General features: G+C 48.9%; 1 protein-coding gene across 1 annotated transcript; it reads right to left on the bottom strand.

The window, feature by feature from the left end:
• Positions 1–5,157: 5,157 nt before the first annotated feature.
• On the bottom strand, positions 5,158–20,755 carry ECHDC3 (enoyl-CoA hydratase domain containing 3). Its single transcript, XM_069458623.1, has 5 exons — positions 20,500–20,755; positions 15,668–15,789; positions 13,852–13,949; positions 9,072–9,272; positions 5,158–5,547 (listed from the first exon to the last, which is right to left on the bottom strand). The coding sequence occupies exons 1-5, from the start codon at positions 20,658–20,660 to the stop codon at positions 5,236–5,238; spliced, it is 894 nt and encodes a 297-aa protein (XP_069314724.1). The 5' UTR covers positions 20,661–20,755; the 3' UTR covers positions 5,158–5,235.
• Between the last annotated feature and the right edge of the window lie 793 nt (positions 20,756–21,548).

Raw genomic sequence — 21,548 nt, 5'->3', positions numbered from 1 at the left:
CTTTGGCCAGACAGCTAACAAACTCTATAACCTGCTAAATGAGTTACTTAGTTTCAAGGACGGAAAAGCAAAGGCAATTTTTGCAGTCAGTGTAACCAGCCGCAAAATTTCTATCTAGAGATAAACAACCACCGCCCTCTGCTGGAGAATTTTATAACTGCTGCGTTAAGTGCTGAGAAAAAGTGGGCGTAGGTTGTTCTAATTTGACAAGTGTCTGGGACCACTGACTTCTTTCTCTGGACGTGTGATTGCTGACAGGGGCGGGGAGTGTATTGGTTTATATGACCAATGTCTTTCTTATGTAGTACCCTAAAAGTTGAGATATTATTATTTTTTGAGACAGAGTCTAGCTCTGATGGCCAAGACCTGCCTCGAGGGGCTGTAAGTGGCTTGCAGGCACCGGATGAGCGAATGTGGGTGGGCTTTCGCAGACGCCCCCACTCGGTGCTGTGACGTCACCCCTGTGCAGAGCGGTGGGATGAGTCTAAGGAGGTGAGAGAGGTTCTCTTGGACAGACTGGGCTCTCTGGCCCCCATGTCTCCTTTCCCGGCTCGTGTCTTTGTTTTGGTGGGGCTGTTTTCCAGGAGTATTGTCAGGTTCAAAGGATGCCACAATGGCAGAAGGCACAGTGATGGCAATCTCGGTACGTCAGTGACGGCACAGGACTATAGTAGAAGACAAATGAAGTCCTCGGGTGCTTGTACCTATATGTAAAATCACTGTGAATGCCACAACTACAAAAGCAGATCGGTTAGATGTTTTAGGTGACATAAGCTCTAGCCACAGAAGACAGGTTACAATTGAAGCAACAGGGTTGGTTGCTAAATGAACAAAACAGCATAGGCAGTAAGTATTACAGGGAACAAGACAAAAAAAAAAATCCACTTTTGACTCATTAGTGAGCAAATGTTTTTGGGGACACAGTTTTCTAAATGGTGAACGACTCTTGGTAAAGTTCTTCCAGCATCCACAGTGGAATTCCCGGCGCGCTCTGTGTGCCGTGCAGCTGTGCAAATACACGTCGTGCTGATTTGCGAAACGGAGTTGCTTTCTAGCTTTGCATGACTGCACGCCGGTTTCTCACCCACCCGAATGTGCAGCCCTGTGGAACGTGGGACGCTGCTCTGGTTTAAGGACTGTTGCATGCTTTTTGAGACAGCTAATATTTCTGGTCCTTGACAGCTAAGTGCCTGTAATGTTTCCAATTCGTTTCGACCATAAAAATGCCCTCACAAAGGTCCAACATTGCCCCCTAACATTGGGATTCCCCCAGGGAGAACGCCGGTTATCATATGCGGCAGATAATGAGGAAGCCTGCCTCTCTGCGCTGGCTGGCAGAGTTCTGGTTGAATGTCACTGATGTGAATCTTCTTAGATGTGAAAGAGACAATGTCCCTCAAGGGAGAGGAGCCGGGATTAGATTGGGCCGGTGGAACCAGTGTGGATGATAACAATGTTTCTTGAGTAGAAAATAAACTGTCTTTGCTGAAAAGTCTTTGACCTATATCTTAAGGGTCCTGAGTCTTCTACTTGCTGATTTATAAAACAAAACTTATTTGGGTCCTGGGCGGAGGGAGTTCCCCAGATCTTTGGCCAAAATTGCTCCTAAAACGATGACATCATGTGACTGTCTCTACAGTCTAAACAGGCAGCCCCTTTGGGGACCTGTGTTCTGGGAGAAACTTACTGTTGAGCTGTACTTGCGGAGTGGCCACATTAGTACCCTACTTATAACATGTGATGTGGAATTCACTTCCAAACAGTCCAGGGCGTGGGAGGTGTGTGTGGGTGGGGTAGAGGAAGCAAGATTGGCCGTGAATCGATCATTGTTAAAGCTGGGTGGCGAGTACACGGTGGTTTATCACACTTTCTCTTGACTTTTGTTTAAACGGTTTAGATTAAAAACCATCTCTTAAAATGTGCCGATCTAGGTTAGATTCCTGTGTCTGCTGGTAGGCAAGGTGGGGGACAGCATATTAAAGTCGATACTGATGCTAAAGAATGACAGAAACTTCAGGAATTGCCTCCAAATACTTTCCTATACCCTGTTTTAAGGTGATGCATTTGAGAGCTGAAATTAACAGCCCCTTAAGGAAACCGGGCACCTTCTTCCACCACCTGCTGGCTCCAGATCTTTCCAAGGCAACTTGTCACTGGTCATAACAATCTGTCATCTCTAAAAAGTGAGTCCTGGTGATTGCTTCTCCAACAAGTTCCCCATAATTTATTTTAAAAAGAAACAGAATCAGACTTGAAATCGGTCTTTAAAGGAATGGAGCGACATGATGCCGGAGGACCAGAGTTCATTAGAGCCGGCGTCTGTCTGGATCCTTGGTCGTGCCCCGGGGCGGCTGTCAGCGCGGGAGGGGCATTGAAGCGGATTATCTGAGCCTTTGCTGTTGCAAAGATGGATGGTTTCTAAGTGAAACCTCTTCTCCTCACGGTGACCAGGCATAATATTGAGTAAAATAATGGTCAGAAAGAACATCGCCGGGCCCCTAATGAGAAGCTGTTGACAGAAAAATTGCTCCAACATTCATCAAAAAGCCAATAAATGCCAAGGAAGGGACTGGAGCTGTAGTAGCTCATAAATTCCTTCTCCGGGGGCCTCTGGAGGGGAGTTTTGGGGCAACATACCTGCTCTTCCTTCCCCCGAATGTTGCTAAATAAATCTCCAGAAAGCCTAGGACATTCATGGGGCGGTTTGCCCTGTTAGTTTGGGGGGATGTCAACAGGAAGGCCACTCTGGCATGTGGTCAGAGGATCCTGTTTTGGGTACTGGGACCGTCTGGGTCTATATCTTTCTAGTCATTTGTATGTATGCCATGTCCCAATTAGTAACTTAGAGCCGAGATCTCCTCCCACTTGGAGAGCCAGAGCTTATAGGGCTGGTGCCATTTGCTCACTAATGGGTCAAAGTGGATTCCCCCATGTGCTTCCTGCAATACTTATGGCCTGTGCTATTCATGTAGCAACCAATCCTGCTGATTCATCGCAACGTGCCTTGTGTTGCTAAAGCGTGTGCACGGACACTTCTGTGCTGGGGGAGTGGGGTGCTTATGAATGCCCAGTACGAACCAGCTTCTTGACTCACTTTGGGCCCCCCCCCAACAGCAGACACTGAATCGAGGACTTGCAGCTGTAGTCCCAGCTACTCGGGAGGCTGAGGCAGGAGGATTGCTCGTGCCCAGGAGTTGGAGGCTGCAGTGAGCTATGATCGTGCTACTGCACTCCAGCCTGGGCAACAGAGCAAAACCTCGTCTCTAAACAGTAATAAAACCCAGCCCTGCCCCTTACTAGCTGTGTGATGATGAGCAAGGCATTTAATATCTCTGTGCTTTTAGTTTGTCACCTGGAAAATGGGGTTAATAAGGCCTACGTCGTAGAGCATTTGTGAGGATTTAATGTATTTCCATCTGCAAAATGCTCACACCAGTGCCAGGCACAGAGCAGTGACTCTATCAACCTAGGAGCTGATAAGATCTAAATCACATTCTACCTTGACCAGTACATTTGCTGTTTGTTTTCTAAATTGCTAGAAATAGGCCGGGCGCGGTGGCTCACGCCTGTAATCCTAGCACTCTGGGAGGCCGAGGTGGGCGGATCGTTTGAGCTCAGGAGTTCGAGACCAGCCTGAGCAAGAGCGAGACCCCATCTCTACTAAAAATAGAAAGAAATTATATGGACAGCTAAAAATATATATAGAAAAAATTAGCCGGGCATGGTGGTGCATGCCTGTAGTCCCAGCTACTCGGGAGGCTGAGACAGGAGGATCGCTTGAGCTCAGGAGTTTGAGGTTGCTGTGAGCTAGGCTGACGCCACGGCACTCACTCTAGCCTGGGCAACAGAGTGAGACTCTGTCTCAAAAAAAATAAATAAATAAAAAATAAATTGCTAGAAATTTCCAAGACTGGAATTTACACTTCGGTATAAAATTTGGTAAGAAAAATACAAAAAAAATACAATATAAAAAAGGGTTCTTAAATGTGTAAAAGATACTTGCAAAATTGATTTTTAGGGTCTGTCCTTAAACATTCTGGGGCAGGCCAGGGAGATCTGAAGGAAAAAGTGACGTCACTACGAGATCCGGGAGAATGAGGTGCCACGCTGGGTATATGAAGCTGGTGACACTGGGGTCACCTAACCCCCGGGGTCCCTTTTCCCCATTTCCCTGGCGAACGGCCACCTCCCCTCTCACAGCTAGACTGGGCCAGACTGTTCCATTCAAGACACTGTAGCCACAGTGCAGGTGGCCTGCCAGCTTTTCACGGGCCTATTTGAGACGGGACAAATAAATTTTGGGCTCCAAAAGAGGAAAAGAAAAACCCTTGCAAGTCGAAAATGTACTATTTTATTAAAAGTTTACAAAATGCAACATGTCAACTTCAATAGTGTTGAATTTAACTCTTACACACTTAGATTGCTAAGAAATAATCATCTTTAGTCAAAAATGTTTAAAAAACTTAAAAATCAAATTATTCAACCGTTTTCCCAAAAATACAAGAATTATATTTGGTGTGGGACGTGGGTGTGTCCTGTGTGATGTGATGTGTGGGGAGGGGCTTCCAAAGGCACCTGGGGCTATGAAGGTCACAGAACCTGCTTCAGGGGTAAGATTTTCACAGACGCTTGGATGGCATGGAAACCCGTGACGGGCGTACCGGGCGCCCGCTCCGTGGCCATCAGCGTGGCCAAACAAAGACAGAGCTAATTGATTTTTTTTTTTTTCCCCTTAGCTTACAGTGTAGTTGGGAAGAAAAAATTACCAGTCTCTATAAATATTTAACCTATTTAAATCACATAAGATTTAAATCACATAAGATTATTCCAAAACCATAGGAATGATAATTTTTTCTCTTTCGAATCCAGATTTTCGCTGTGGAGAGTATCGTGGAGATGTGAAATGTTGTCCCTCTCTTGAGCCACCAGAATTAACTGCTCCTTGGAGGACGTTTCTGAATAGGTCAGGTCGCCACCCTCCTTTCTTGCCTCGACTGGGCGGTGTGACCTGCGTGAGGGTGGCCGCCGCAGGGGCTCCCGGCCTCCCACTGAGTTAGCACCGCAGCTACTCCTCCACTCATCCCCTCCCCGTGAATTCGTGGCTTTCAATATTATTGTCATACATATGACGATACTGATGTGAACCCGATATTAATATGAGCAGCCTGTCGTCCATTGAGAGGCAGCGGCAGTGGCTGGGATCGGGAGGTGAGCCGTGGGCCCGCTCGCCGGGGCTCAGTGGGACCAGACCGGCCTCCTCTTCTGGAGGAAGGCCGTGATCCCCTCCTGCCCGTCCCGCAGGGCCAGGTTGTCCACCATGGCCTGGGAGGTGAGGCAGTAGGCCGTCTGCAGGTCCTGGGGCAGCTGCTTGTAGAAGGTGGCCTTGCCCAGGGACACCACCGGGCGGCTCAGGGAGGCGATCTTCGCCGCGATCCTCATGGTCTCTTCCTGCAGCTGCGCCTCCGGCACCACCTTGCTGAGCAGCCCGTGCAGCAGGGCGTCCTGCGCCGAGATGGGCTCCCCGGTGAAGAGCATCTCCAAGGCCACCTGGGGGCAAGCGGGGGACACGGAGGTCTTTAAAGTGCTCCCCTGTGACCTGCCCTTTCCACTCTGACCACCCTGTTAAAACTGTGAAACAAGCTCCAACACTGTGTCCCTTCCCGGCTAAATTTTTAACCTTTGCACTTCCCCCATTGAACATACTATGTATTTCACAGGTTTATTGTGTGTCTCCTTTGCTTGCATGTGAACTCCGATGGGGCAGGATTTTTTACGTTTTAAAATCTTGTTCATTTCTGTACCTCCAGCACTAGAAGGCTGTCTTGCACACAGTAAGCAACCTGCTAAATATTTACGAACGGATGAACGAGGGCCAACAGCGCAGCACAAGTGACACCTGGCTCCTTTGAGGCCGGGTCAGAAAGGTGGTGCAGCTTCCAAGCGGCTCTTCATCTTGGAACCTGCAGCCAGGCTGTCAGAATTGGGGTGTTGAACCGTGTGCTCTCCAAGGCTGAGCTCCTCAAACTCTGGCCACGCAAATCGCTGCTAAAATGCGGTCTGGGGCGGGCCTGAGACTCAGCATGTCCCCCGGGGGCCCTGGGGTCTGCGCAGCAGGGCTTTAGCCCTGTCCAGCTTGGCAATCCTGCTCTGTTCTCATGAGACACTTAGATTCTACAGACACACAAAGCTGCGATGGGTAAACGGGGAAGCGAGGCTCCCTAGCTCGGAAAATGACTGGTGTGGGACCAAGGGGCTCCGATTTGTCACGTGCTGTCTGGCGAGGCCAACTGCTTGGGGCTTGGCTGTGCCCGGGGAGGGGAGCAGCGGCACCTGACACCTGCTCACGTGGCGCCGAGAAGATGCATTAGTCAACGCGCCGGAGGAGAGAAGCAGTTTACAAACGGGGAAAATGATTCCCGCCCGGGCCGAGTGTGGCTGCAGCGCGCAGCTCCACTGCTCGGTTTCTGCACCCGGGGGACAGATCGCGGCCCTGGGTCTCCGGCGCAGCCGAGCAGGCAGGTCCCCGGGACGACCAGCAGAGGGCGCCAGAGACCGACTCGTGTCGGCTCAGCGGGCGCGACGAGGGCGGCAGTTTCCGGCCCCGCCAGTTTGCAGAAGCACCTGCCCGCCTCCCCGTGGCTGCATGTGGGACTTGCACCCAGCGCCCATACGGGCTCCGTGTGCCTGTGCGTGGATGCGCTCCTACGCCTGCAATGACGCACAGACGACAGGCAGGTGTTTGGGGTCGGGTTTAGATTTTTACGAATCCCAATTTTTCCTCCCCAAACAAGCCACACAGGTCAGATTTGCAAATCCAGGAACCCGGGCAAAAGCCTCGAGTTCCGGCAGACTTTTTCTCCTGCAAAATTCCCTTTATCAGTGACTGAGGTTTCTGCGCATTCGTGTGGACCCCAAACCACATCCCTCGTTCATGCCCCCAAGTAGCCCAGCATTAATGACCCCGCGCTGCAAAGCCACGTATTGCCAGGACCCCAGACCCCTTTCTGATGTCTCAAGTTGAGCGATTCAGGGACCTTCTGGGGGCCAGAACATGAGGAGCAGGGAGCAAGATAATCTGGGAGATTTTTTTGTCCCATGTCCTGAGGAGGCCTGGCTCTTGCCAAAACTGTCTTTGGGAGGTAAAAATCTACTTTGTGTCTTACGACATCCTGCCCTTTAATCTGTGTCACTGGGCAATTTTGCAATGTGGTTCTCAGGACGGGGGCGTCCTTGGAACTTCGGGCCTGTTTTTGTCCCATCTTTCCCGTCTGTCTTTTTTTTTTTTTTTTTCATGGAAAAACCCTCTCGTTTATTTGATTAAACAAAAATAAAATAAGCTGCATAGGAACAATTTTAAAGTCCAAAGAGACACCAACTTTGTTTTAAGGCTGTAGTAGCTGATACAGCATCTCCTTGCTACTTTCTCCAGCCTTCTCTGTGGACTTTCCCGTCTTTCTTAAAAACTGATTTAAAATTTGATACATACGGTGTTAAATTTGTAGGAATCAATTCTAATCAGCCTTTATTTCAAAAGTTTGTTTTGAGACAGAATGGATTCTTCTCCTGACAGCAGGGCTGATTTAAAGGTTTCAAACGCCGGACTGTGGAACCTTCCAGCATGTCAGGTGTTCAGGAGGACAAACAGCTACCAGGCAGGCTAACCGACCCAGTACAGCCACCTTCCACTATACGAAGGTCTCGTGATTTGATTTGCGCAGTTATAAGATGATTTATGAATAAGCTCTGACAATAGATTTGTATTATAACGTTTTCATTTAATGTACTGGCACGAAGTAGGGACTTAAGAAATATTTACTGAATGAAGATCTATACTTCTTATTTATTTATAGAGTCAGGCTCGCACTCTGTCGCCCAGGCTGCAGTGCAGTGGCACATTCGTAGCTCACCGTGACCTTGAACTCGTGGGCTCAAGTGATCTTCCTGTCTCTGTCCCTGCAAAGTGCTGGGGTTACATGTGTGAGGCACTGCGCCCAGCCACATATCTGTATGTTTAAGGTAAATGTCTACCTTGACAGAATGAAAACGCCCTCTCAGTCTGAGACATTTTAGCAAGCTGTCACCTGTTGCCGGGCGGAGCCCACTCCAGCCAGTTTTCCTAAGCGTGTGAGCTTGCAGGTGTACCGCCCTGAGCCTCTTGGCCCTACTGCTGAAGTCCCCCTGGGTCTCGTTTCTTTTGTGCCTTGGGCATGTGAGCAGCTGCCAGTTTTCATGGCTGATGCTGAAACAGACAATACATTCTAGAAAGCAATTTAGATTTCCCGCTTGGTGTGATATATGACTCTGCCCCCTTTTTACAGATTTCCAACTGAGAACGAGAATGCACTTTTTCAAGAACAAGGGCACTGTTGGTTTATACTTAAGGGATGTCCCATAAATATTGTTTTATGGTGTTGTAGGAAGGAAGGAAGTCTTGTGATGAAAACCATCACAATAGTTAGACTTCACCATAGTTAGCAATGACAAAAACCACTTTGTCAGCATGGCTCCTCCTTGGGCAGATTCAACCCGTGCAGAGGACATTCATGTTCCCGAAACGCAACTGAGTGTAAACCCAACACACTCAGTAAATCAGCTACTTTAAGTCCTTCCTGGAACAAGACAGATGGCTGATGAACAGTAAGCCGGCGACACTACTGTCCCAGCCTCTTGATGCTGGCATTGTATCGGCACGCAATCGTATCTCACAGGTGACTGTTCAGTGCAACAAAACTGATTCTCAACTGCCATTTCATATAAGATTACAAAAATACGTGCTTTTGTGAAAACAAAACAATTTGAACAACCTAAGTAGCTGTACCGAGGGGCATGCAAGATGGGAATGCAATGTCTTTACAAATCGACTTTACAGATGAGTGTAAGAAGCTACAGAGGAAGAGGCAGGCAGGTGGCCCTGCCTTCCCTGACAGCAGAAGGACTGTAGTGTCACAACCACCCAGGTATGCTTAGGGCGGCATGCCCTGGTAGGAACGTCGTTTTCAACAAGCTGATTCCGAAAAGCCACACAAACTGGAGGACGGACTCCAGGGAAGGATCCGGGGAAGTTAAATTACCTTTCTGGGCACGGCTCTCCCCAGGGCAACCGCAGGGGTGGAACAGAAGAGCCCGATGTTCACCCCAGGCGTAGCAAAAGAGGCCTTGTCGCTGGCCACGGCAATGTCACAGCTGGCGACCAGCTGACAGCCGGCAGCGGTGGCCAAGCCGTTGACCATGGCAATGATGGGGACGGGGTGGTTCCGGATCAGCATCATGACCTGTGGGAGCAAACACACCCGTTACTTCCGTGCACAGTGAGGCATGACGTTAGCACCCACCATTTTATACAGGACTTTTCCAGAGCACCTTTCCTATGTATTAGTTCATCAGATTCTGTGCAAAAAGGCATAAAAAGCACTAACTTGCATGAAATACCAGACTGTATAATCTGTTCTTCCAGAGAACCCCATGAAGGAGGAACCCTATTTTGCAAAAAAGTCACCAAGCTCTGAGGGGGACGTCACCGGCCTGAGGCCACCTGGCGGGAAACGGGAAACTGGTGGACTCAGGGTCTGTAGCCCCAAGACTAGCTCTGCGAGGTGGCAACCCACCCCCACCCCACACCCCACGGCAGAACAGCGTGGATTTTTGTCTCGGGGGAAACAAACAAAGCCCTTCATAAACAGTTCAGTTCTCACCCTGCCTGTGTGTGGCCCTTGGGTTAAAAAGTCTGAAACTGGTATTTGGTGCTTCCTTGAAAAATTAAGGTGCAAAAGGGACTTGAAGGCCATCTCCTTAGTCATTACTTCTCAAATTAGCACCAAGAATACTCTCTTCATTCTATTCAAATGGGGGTGGGGGGCAGGCCCTGCTGTCTTCAAAATAAACAGAATTCCCGAAACAGCCACTGGCACAGAGAGGTGAGACCAACATGTGCTCGTGGGACCCCAGCCCCCGCCACGAATCCCCAGAACTTTCACTTAGGTTTGCGGCTTATTTTTTCATGACACTCTAAACAGATTGTGTTGCTATGGTAACTTCAATTTCTAAATTGCTGCTCTTTGAACCTTTGCAGGGAAGGAGGGAGGGAGGGAGGATAAAAACTAAATCTGAGTTTCTTTCCCCAAGGCAGCAATTCAAAGAAAAATGACCTTCATTGATTTGGAGGTTTTGTCTAAGAAATATACCTTTTGTATTCGTAAACATTTGATATTTGTTAGCTCTATTCTAAAATAAGCAGTTCTATATGGAAGGCTGTGGTGTCTTATTCTAGAGTGGTGGTTTTGACTTTTTGCAGGGAGGGGCACCTTTTGAGACTGTGATAAATGCTAATGACCCTCTCCCCTGTGCATACCTGTACACAAAACCGTGCGTGGATCTAGGGGGTTCGTGCATCCTAAGGTGAGGTTGGGGACAGGCTGGTGATAGACTCATTCCCGGTGAAATGGAATAACAAGGAGAGGAAAACACAAGAATTTCTAGTCTTGCCACAAAGAAAGATCTTTAGTTCTGAGTGTTGTCCGTCCCTCAGTGAACTGAAGTGACTTAGGAAAAGCCAGCTGATTGGGATTAGAGGTGAACAGTCTCTGTGTCCTGTCTGCCATCTGTGGACAGCTAGGATTTCACAAAACCCGGTAGAAAAATACTTAAGTAATGCAGTAAACATTTGACAACACGAAAACTGCTTATACCTTTGATCTAGGAATTCTACTTCTAAGAAATAATTGGAAATAGGTAAAAAGCTCTATGGTCAAAGATGCTCACCAAATCATTGTTTTATAATAGTAAAAAACTATAAATCATATAAATACACAAAAATAAGTAAATGGCCATGTAAACTAAACTATATCCATTGAAGAGCATGCTGTATTCTCATTAAAGTGAAATTTTCCAACAGAAATACCAGCGTGGCAGTCTGGAGCTTGCTGCCTAACCCTGGATGAGTCACTTAGTATCTCAGTTTTCACATCTGTAAAATGGGTATGTTAATAGTACCAACCTTGCAGAATATGACAATCATACACATTAATGCGCCTAAAGTACTTAAAATGTCATCTGAGGCCGGGCGCGGTGGCTCTTGCCTGTAATCCTAGCACTCTGGGAGGCCGAGGTGGGCGGATCGTTTGAGCTCAGGAGTTCGAGACTAGCCTGAGCAAGAGCGAGACCCCATCTCTACTAAAAATAGAAAGAAATTATATGGATAGCTAAAAACATATATAGAAAAAATTAGCCGGGCACGGTGGTGCATGCCTGTAGTCCCAGCTACTCGGGAGGCTGAGGCAGGAGGATCCCTTGAGCTCAGGAGTTTGAGGTTGCTGTGAGCTAAGCTGATGCCACGGCACTCACTCTAGCCTGGGCAACACAGTGAGACTCTGTCTCAAAAAAAAAAAAAAAAAAAAAATGTCATCTGACATATAATAATCATTCAGTGCCATAATCATACAATTAAACCCTATAATCACGCCTATATATGACTATTCAGACAAATAAGCACACCGGAAAAAATGATTTAAAAGAAATAATATGGGCTCAGATCTAGGCTTTCTAGAAAAAAGAAATATAAAATATAGTTCTCTCTAGGTGATATGATTATGGTACGACATCAGTAATTTATCTTCCTTTTATTTTTCTAGATTTTCAAAAAATTTTTTACAATAAGTACTTGTTACTTTCATAACTGGAAAAATAAAGTTAGAGTGGTTCAGAAAAGATGATGTATAATAAATATAATAAACATTTATAATAAATATAATAAGCTAGGATAGTCAAACCCTAGAAAGTCAAAAATTGGTTCTATTTCCTATTTGCCCCTCCTGAATTAAGTGCCATTTTTGGTTCTGCCTGCTCCAAAACATGACATAAATTGAACTCTGCCCTCGCCTCCGTTAATGGTGTCGCCGAGGATTCCAAGTTATTTCCAAAAGCGAGAGACCTTGTCCAATTGTCATTTTTTTGTGGGATGTAAGAAGTAAGAGCAGGATCCCTCCTGGACTTGAGTTTCCCTCTCCAAACTTCCACAGGACATTAGGACAGAGACAAGGGACACATCTCCAGCAGAAGCCACCAAATCAGCCCTGCAGAAGGTCACGTTCACTCTTCCATAACCAAGTTCTTCTCATTCTCATTCTTTTCATTCTTAATCGGCCCTGCTCCTGATCTGTAAATAATTAACTATCATGCAGTCCTCATGGTCTGTAACAAATGTGCTGTAGTTTTTAGATGCTGAGCTAATTCAGATACCTCTATCTTCCTTTCTAAAAATCAAATTTTCTCATGCATGAATGGAGCAATGAAATATCTAGCTCATTCTGTTCCGATCTGCCTGTTGATTACGCTTGGAAATTGAAATCTTGCACAAGTTCACGTTGCTCATATTTATCCAAGACAATTTGATTTTCTTAGAAACAGTATTAAAGAAATCAATACACTTTCACTCCTATCTTATCACTTTAGGGCCAGGGCCTGTTTATGCACTGAGTCTTTTTCTGGGAGCTTCCAAGGAATCTGGCCTTTATCCTCTGAAGCAGCCCTGGTTCCCCCGCAGCCCTCTGCTAACCCGTTTAGATCTCAGGTCAAGACGTTACCACGGCAGAGTGATAAAAGCAGACCCTTGAGGGAGGATAGAAGAGCTCTACTGGTTTTCTTTGATGCTTTTCTTTAGCCAAACATACTTCATATTAGAAAAAAAAAAAAAACTTTGTAAAGCACCAAGCCTTGGCAAACCCAAGAGCAGAATGTCACATAAACATTATTAGCATAGGAAACGGGAGACCTAAGTCTTAGTTCTAGGTTGCTTCCACCTCCACATGGAGCTTCAAGTAAATCACTTTCCTCTTTGCCTTTCTATGAAATGAGAAAAATATAACCCGATCTCTTTATGGGTTTCTGGAAGAGCAAGGACAACAAGCGGCGGTCAAGAGCGTCACTCGGTCACCTTTCCTTTCACCTCCCTCGTGCGCACCTGTGTTGTCGGCAAAGCAGGGGTCATCACATATTTGCTGGATCGTTAATGACCACATGAATGAATAAGTCGACGAATGAATGAAAAAGTAAGTTAGTTTCAGGTCAGGTTACAAAACTGTCTTATATGTCTCGTTTACCCTACTGGACTTCCAGATTCAGTTTGGCAGCAAACTTTTTTCCCCCTCTTATATTTTCCTCAATACCTTGCAAGTACCTGCATTATGCATCTCGTAGGCGCTCAACGCACATTAAGTGAACAATGTGTTACTGTTACGCAGGGTTGATTTGATGCATTTATAAACCACCGGAACTTTTTGTACCTCTTTTTCCTCTGTGGCTGTTGGCAATTTTCCTCCTTACTATGGTGAAAGAGGCAGAAAAGCAGCAAAAACAAAGAGGTTAATTTTCCTACTTGGAGGTGGTGATTATAAAGGTTGATTGAAAGAAAGATTTGAAAATAATTTTCAAAACCACTATTGTTGTTCCACGTGTGAATACTTTCTTTCCCATTTAATAGAGTTATTGCAGTTTAACAATTTTTAAAATGATCGTGATCGTAGGTTCTTCCTCTCTAAAGATGTGCGTTTGCACCTTTTACCTCTTACTTAAAACTTGTGTACCAAGACACCCCCGCAGTGCCGGAGATGGCAACTGTACCATTGTATATTCTATTTTCTTTAGCACAAAACAAAATCAATAGCAAATTACGGTCACTTCTTAAAAATCTCAACCAAATAATTGCTCAGTTGAAGGATTCGAGGACCACAGAGTTTTCAGCTGCTCTGAGGTGTTAGGGCTCACAGATAAAATCTTACCCGTAAACCAGATGGCTAACTCGACATTAATATAATGATCACTTTGAGGTTTGCAACGTGGACCGCCATCCCGGCTTACCTCGGAACAGGTCTGAAACACTTCAGCATGGTAATCTCGGCTTTGCTCACTGGTCAGTTCCTTCAAATCATGCCCAGAAGAAAAAACAGGCCCCTCGGCTGCGAATGTTGGCAATTGAGAGAAGAAAAGGAGAAGATGTCAACGGCCAGACCTTGGGCAGTTCGCTCACTTGTCTGCCTGTAACTGCAGCAAACCTTCACAAAGAGAAGGTTGATGGCTCCATTCTGATAAGACTAATTCCGCTGCACTTGAAAAGTTACAGCCAGAATTATGTGATAGAAAATGCAAGGTGAGGCATCTGTATCCTAAAAGTCCAGGATGGAAACTGATCAAAACATGCAGCTGCACAAGGAGAAGGCTCAGGAACCAAGGTGAAGGTGTTTTTAACGGAGCTTTTGTGACTTGGTCTGGCCCGGGTGTATCAGCTCATGTGGGCCCATCAAAACCCCCCTTGCCATAGGCAGTACTCCTGCCATTTATCCCTGTGGTCTCCAAACCCTGGGCCACGGACCAGTACTGGTCCAAGGCCTGTTAGGAGTCTGGCCGCACAGTGGGAGGTGAGCGGTGGGTGAGGGAGCAAAGCTTCATCTGTATTCACAGCTGCTCCCCACCATGGGCATCACCGCCTGAGCTCCGCCTCCTGTCAGGTCAGTGGCAGCATTAGATTCTCACAGGAGCTCGAACCCTCCTGTAAACTGCGCATGCGAGGGATCTAGGTTGTGCTCCTTCTGGGAATCTAATGCCTGATGATCCGAGGTGGAGCTGAGGACGGGGGAGCGGCTGCAAACACAGACTATCATTAGCAGAGAGGTTCGACTGCACAGAGACCATGATAAATCAATTGCTTGCAGACTCATATCAAACGTAATGCACTCGAATCATCCCGAAACCATGCCCACCCCGCCCCTGGTCTGTGAAAAAACTGTCTTCCGTGAACTGGGTCCCTGGTGCCGAAAAGGCTGGGGACCACTGATTTAGCATGTGGGCAGGAGCCTGTCACAGGGGCTGAACTGGGAAGGTCACAGTGGGAACAGGCCTCTGGAGCCAAGCTCTTGATTTTACAGATGAGAGATTCATGGATGTGGCAGCTGTCATTGTCATCAACAACAATGACAACACAATGTCATTCCACTCATGAGCTGATAACACTTTCTCATATTTCCTTTTGTTGTGGTTATTTTGACAGACAATACTATTTTCTTTCTACAAGTGAGGAAGTAGTCTAGTTAAGAAGCCGGTTGCCTTTGCAACATCCCACATGGCAGCTGAACTCTACTAGTTCTGATTTCTTTTTCCACCGCCATATACCACAATTGCAAATTTTAGTTTAGTAAACCATTGATAAGATAACATTCTGAGTATTGGGTGCCAGAAGCACTGATCCTTATTTGCAAAATAAAGCATCACAAAGCATCGTCTATATTTTTCTGGTAAGAACAGACATGGCAAACACATCAAACCACCCAAATGGTCAGGTCCTCGCTGACTAGCTAATCTACCAAAAGGACTAGTGGTTAAACCCATTTTTTAAGGCCCATGAAGAAATCGATTCTCTGATTTTGATGGGAAGACCAGCATAGCCAAGCACAAAAACGTTCAGCCTCTGACAGTATTTTCACTGAACAGGAGTCTTTAATAATTTCTGCAGTTAGTAGTGTTAGGACCAAGTCCCCGACTACACAGGAGTTTTCCATAATTAACATTCTTGGAAAGAAGCAACAATTCTCCAGTTAAGGGAAGGCCCCAGTTAACCAAAGAATTGTGAGAAGCCTCTTCTGGCCACTGCAGAACACTAAGGACGGATATCACTCTGTACCTGAAATGACGATGACTTTCAGATCATTGCTTTCGGCTTCATGAAGAATGTCATTTTGCAGAGACTTCAGCATTGCAAGTGACAAGGCATTCCTCTTCTTGGGATTGCTCAAGACAATGTTCCTGTGAAGAACATTTTACAATCACTGGGTCATGCACTAGTCAGAACAAGCGAGGACCCCTGCAATTCCTCTCTAATTTGGGAGCTATTTTTAAAAACCCAACGGTGGGTGCTTAGTGCCAGTGTGGAGGGTCTGCGGCTCTCTGGAGTTACAGCTAAGTCAAAACAAGAAAAAGACGCCCTGAAAGGCAGGCTGGTTTTTCTCCCTCCTCCCACGATTTGTTTCTCTTTGTCTCTACACTTGCTGTCAGAAACATGACTGCCACCTCCACAGACAGGGCAAGTCACAGTGGTCCCGAAATCACCGCTGCCTGTACAGAGAGGATGCAGGTTTTGTGTGACAACAGGGGTCAGGAAAATCGGACAGGCAGTGGCTGCCTTCAGCTCACTTCTTTCCACTGTTCTTCAGAATCAGGTTAGGGATGGAGCCCAGACTGAAAATACCCCCTAAGCCTCCCCCAACCGGCCCCGAATAAAAGGCAGCTGAGGTATAGCTGTCGATATGCATATACAACATAATTTTTTCACCTTTTTTTTTTAAATAGTGGTGTCCTGTAATTCTGCGAAATAATTCATGCTGAGGACGGGATGATACATGAAGAATGAAAAGACAAAGCCATACAGATCACGAAAAGCTGGTATTCAAAGGGCCTGCTTGCTATTTTAGGGTATCCCATCTGCTGAGTAAAATAACCTATATTGTTCTCTGCTACCTGTATACACAAATGTCTTATTTTTGCTGTTACAAGAAATGGGCGATGAGTCACACACCAGATTATTGTGCTACATTTTTTTTTTTTTTTTTTGAGACAGAGTCTTGCTCTGTTGCCCGGGCTAGAGTGAGTGCCATGGTGCCAGCCTAGCTCACAGCAACCTCAAACTCCTGGGCTCAAGCAATCCTTCTGCCTCAGCCTCCCGAGTAGCTGGGACTACAGGCATGCACCACCATGCCCGGCTAATTTTTTCTATATATATTTTTAGTTGTCCATATAATTTCTTTCTATTTTTAGTAGAGACGGGGTCTCGCTCTTGCTCAGGCTAGTCTCGAACTCCTGACCTCCAGCGATCCACCCGCCTCGGCCTCCCAGAGTGCTAGGATTACAGGCGTGAGCCACCGCGCCCGGCCTATTGTGCTACATTTTATATGTTTCCTCTCAGTCTCCGCTGCTGGTTTTCTGCCTTTTTTCATTCCTTTTTGAATCCGATACTCCTACTGCCACGTCGTCCACTCGGACCCTCCATAGATAACGCTCTGTTTCATAGTTTTCTGGAAAACACCTTTACTGACCGAATTCATTTCCACGCCATGAGAGTAACCCCTTTCTTTGGAATACCATTTCAATTTTGCGCAGTCTTCAGGCGGCTGCGCTGTTTATCCCGTTGTTTCCCATAGACGTGTTCTCTTTTAAGTACCAAAATTGCTTGCAGCCGATACGCTGATCGACTTCAAAACCCACCTTTGGTGGGGGTGGTCGTGGTGGTGAGAGAAATGCTTATAAACCTTTCAATAAAATAACGAGTGTGCTTGTTGTGGCAAATACAAAAAGCTTCCATCCCGTCTGACATATGCTTAAATTACATTCTGAGGCCTCAGGCAAAATTGTGTAAAGAGATTCCAGCCCCCGAACACCCTTGCAGCATGGCAGTGTCTGTTCCTGCGTGTCCCATTAGTCCGCTGGCTCGCTCGTCACAGGCACTGCCAGGGTTCCAAACTGCTAGTTCACCAGGCTTCTGTTCCTACCACGCCACCCAGACTGTTCTCACTAGTACCCTCCTAACTGGCAGATCCAAATCCGCCCGCCATCTTGATCACGCTTTCCTTCTGGAACCAGGTTTCTTCTGTCCTCGTTGTTTTGGACTCCTCTGGCCAGTCCTTCTTGACTTCTTTCGTGGGCTCCCAGCTGTCTCCTAACCCCTAAATGCCAACGATCCCCAGAGTTTCATCCTTTGCTCTCTTCTCACTCCGTACGCTCTTCCCGGGCAACTTCACCAATGGCCTTGACGTCAGCTGCCACCTCCATGCTGAGCCCCAGGCCTACGTGTCCACTCCAATGTCTGCTGGCCTTCTCCACCTACGTGTTCCTTGGGCATCTCCCCCGACTCCCAAACTTGCCCTGTCCTCTTTCCCTTACCTCAGCGCTGCCACTCAGTCGCCCAAGCCAGAAGCCGAAAGTCATTCTAGGTCTCCATCCCTTCCTTATTCAACTGCTCGTCCACCCTGTTGATAATTCCTCCTAAAAATCTCGCCACTCTGAACTGCCCCAGTGGCTATCTTGGTTCAAACACACAATGCCCTGCGCGGAGAGCTCCACCTACCGGCCAGAAGAGGAAACCTCTTTGGCAATGAAGTCACTGTGAGCCTCGGCAGGAAAGTAAGACAGGGGAGCAGAGGAAGCACAGAATGGGTAGTGTGACCAAAGGGGACACTGAGCAAGAGAACATACTGTCACAATAACAAGATAAGAGTAACCACAAGTGTCACCAGAAACATAACAGAGATAACACAGGGCATGTTGTATGACATTACAGTTTGCTTGCCCACCCACAGTGGGCTCTGGGCGCCATGACACATCCGGGGCTAACCATGTAAGATGAAAAACTCCCCTGCCCGACAGCAGGAAGGCGACAACATCCCCACTGGTCAAAAATGAAAAAGGCTGGGGTGGGAGGAGACAACGTCATGAAGGAGGAGAGGCCAGAGGAAAGAAAAGAAGAAACCCAAAGAGACCCAAGTGCCACTGTCTGCTGGGACATGTGCCCACTCCCACCCCTTTCGGAGTGTACTGTCGCTTGCTGATTAAACTTTCCGTTTTCACAAATTGCCATGTCCCTCACTTTCAATCTTTGATGAGGGGGAGACAAGAACCGAGGTGCTCACATCAACAGCCGGTAACAGTCACCACCGGGGCATGTGATAAAAGTCTTGTGGCAAGAGATGGTCCCTATAAATGCCCCAGGAGCTGTCTGAAGATCGTTGTAAACCATGAGAAGGTCCCTGAAGTGAGGGACCGTCAGGTTCACACATGGAGAAGACACACAATAAATATCTGCTGGGCGAAAGACGGAAACCAGCATTTCTGTTTTTCACAGCCAATTCTGACTGCGGTGGATTGACCCCACATCCAGGTTTTCACCATCTCTTCTACACCCCAGTGGCAGGTGCTGAGATGGCAGCGCAGGAATAACTTTGGGGGCAGAGGGACCTCTCTCTCTGACTCTTGCTGATCTTACATTCTAGGTAAGTGGCCTGGAACAGGCTGTCACCTCTCCGGACTTGTGTCCTCACTGTAAAGTGGGCATAATATTAATGTTTTCCAGGCCGTTGTTAGAATTAGGGGTACTGCACGCAGAGTGCCTAACACAGTGCCCACCTCAGAGCTGGCCCTGCGTACAAAACAGTATTATTCTTGGGAGGAACAGCTTTGAAAAGGGACACTTGAAGAGCCACCAAATTGCTCAAGCTCTCCTGCTTAGCACCTGACATAGTACTGCTGAAATGCTTGAGTCGGGTTGCCTTCTAAAGATTCCTAACATTTATGATAGATTGTTGCAATCTCCCCCCTTTCTGATTCATGTTTAACTCCCAGGGACTCATCTGGCCTTCTTTTGTCATCTGGTTGCTGTGCCCAGAAGGCAGGCTTCTGACCAGGTGTAACTAGAGTTACAGAAGAAGAACTGTCTTTAAAAATGGGCAAGAAGGACCCTGTGTGGGTCCTGCACTTTAGAGCCCAGCTCCAGTCTTCTTCCCGCTGTGCCTGCCCCTATAGATGAGCAGGAGTCCACAGGGGGTGGAATTATCCCTCTTTCAAACCTTGCTGCAGTTACCGAGACCCTAGAATTCCCTGCCCCTGCAGTGGGCACCACAAGGCCCAAGGGTGGCCAAGAGCAGTGGTGTATAGGGGTGAGGGGACATGCTGGATGGGGTGTCTGCAGACCTGTGTGCCAAGCCCCTTGCAGAGCAGCAGGCAGGAGGGGTGGAGAGGTAGGAGGGGACCAGAGGAGGGTGGGAAGAAAAGGAAAGAACTGCTGCCACCAGTTGATTCTCTGCCCCTTCTGAGGAACACGTTGGATTATGAATTCTGGATTCAAACATGGCCTTCCAGGTCTCAGGACCCTACACTTGTCAGGGTAGGAGAATAACACCTCTTGTTTAACAGCTTGACTGGTAATTCTGAAACACTGCCACGTGCTATGGAGGCTTCCTTTTTGCACCCCTGCCCTGGCCAGGCAAATGTTAGGGTCAGGCCTGGATGGTGCCAGGGGCGCTCCAACCTTTATTACTCCATCGTGCAGTCTGTGCACTGGTGTGTTTTTAAGGGTAGAGCTCAGGACACTGTGTCCTTCGTCCTACTTACCGACCCGCCCCATCCCTGCACTCCTGGGTGAGCGCCAAGGAGCAGCCCGGCCAAGCCTACACTCGCCTGCAGCCGAGCCGGCTCTAGGGGGCACAGAGCCGTCTTCTGAGGGGCCCACACCCAGCCCCACGTCCGGCAGCGACTGGGTTGCCCTGAGGGTTTGGGGGTGCCGGGGCGTCCAAGGCAGCCCCACTTCTAGGGCTCCCGTGTGCGTCCCGCCGCCGTGCCAGGCACAGGGCACCCGCGCCGGTCCGCTGGGACTACTCCCAGAGGGGCCTGAGCGGGTCGGTGCGGCGACAAGGGCCCGACCACCAGCCCGGCCTCTGCCGCCCCTCCCGGCCCTGCCCGCGGGCTGACCTGATGCCGTCCCGCTGCCGCGCGCGGGTGAGCGGCGCCTCGGACTCCGGCCGCCCCGCCCCGGCCAGCCCCCGGCTGCAGAAGCGCGCGGGGAGCGGGGCGCTCGGGCCGCGCCGGAGCCAGCAGGGCCCCTTCGCCACCAGGACCCGCGCGGCCGCCATGGCAGCGGACAAGAGCCACCTGATCTCGACGGCCGCAGGCGCTGGGCGCTCCGAGGGCGGCGCAGTAGGCCGGGCGGTGAGCGAGGGCCGCACCCAACCGCCAGGCGGCACCCAAGCCCCGCGGGGACGCTCCTCCCAGGTTGGACCACGCCCCCGGGCTGCCCCGCCCCGGACCACGCCCCCAGGATGGACCACGCCCCCGGGCTGCCCCGCCTCCCCGGGCTGCCCCGCCTCCCCGGGCTGCCCCGCCCCCGGGCTGCCCCGCCCCCGGGCTGCCCCGCCCCCGGGCTGCCCCGCCCCCGGGCTGCCCCGCCCCCCCGGGCTGCCCCGCCCCCCCGGGCTGCCCCGCCCCCCGGGCTGCCCCGCCCCCCGGGCTGCCCCGCCCCCCGGGCTGCCCCGCCCCCCGGGCTGCCCCGCCCCCCGGGCTGCCCCGCCCCCCGGACACACGGCTGGGGTGAACGACCCGGATTCCAAACCGGCAACCTCGACTGCGGTTGGTCTGGCTCAGCAAGGCCTGTGAAGCAGTGTAAGGGAGGCAGGGGCGGGTTGGCTGTTTCTTTTTTCATCGGCACCGGAACGTGATGGTTTAGTTACCAGACGGGGAGTGGCCGCGCTGTGGCGCTGTGACTCTTCAGGATCCGCTGCGCTGCGACCTCGGGTCACAGGGGACGCTGACCTTGGCATGCTCGGGTCCTCTCATCGAGGCCTTTGGGATCCACTTTTAGATTAGGTTTCTGCAACCAGGCAGCATGGGGGTTTGAAGTGGAAAGTAAATTAATAAATAAAGCTAAATTTCCAGAACATTCGAGGTTGTGCACTGGGATTTGTATCTGCCCTCTTTTTTTTTTTTTTTTTTTTGTTGAGACAGAGTCTCACTTTGTTGCCCAG

Source organism: Eulemur rufifrons, chromosome 25 (assembly GCF_041146395.1).
Source record: "Eulemur rufifrons isolate Redbay chromosome 25, OSU_ERuf_1, whole genome shotgun sequence".
Classification (NCBI taxonomy): domain Eukaryota; kingdom Metazoa; phylum Chordata; class Mammalia; order Primates; family Lemuridae; genus Eulemur; species Eulemur rufifrons.
Note: the sequence above shows the minus strand (reverse complement) of the source record. Positions and strands in the feature narration are given on the sequence as shown.

Bases quoted from the DNA above. Each gene is read 5' to 3' on its own strand.
- ECHDC3 (XM_069458623.1), bottom strand. From the start codon at position 20,660: ATGGCGGCCGCGCGGGTCCTGGTGGCGAAGGGGCCCTGCTGGCTCCGG. The intron at 13,950-15,667 runs GTACAGAGTGAT...CAACATTCGCAG, and splicing joins GAAAGTCATCGTCATTTCAG to CCGAGGGGCCTGTTTTTTCT. The intron at 9,273-13,851 runs GTAAGCCGGGAT...TTGCTCCCACAG, and splicing joins TGTTTCAGACCTGTTCCGAG to GTCATGATGCTGATCCGGAA.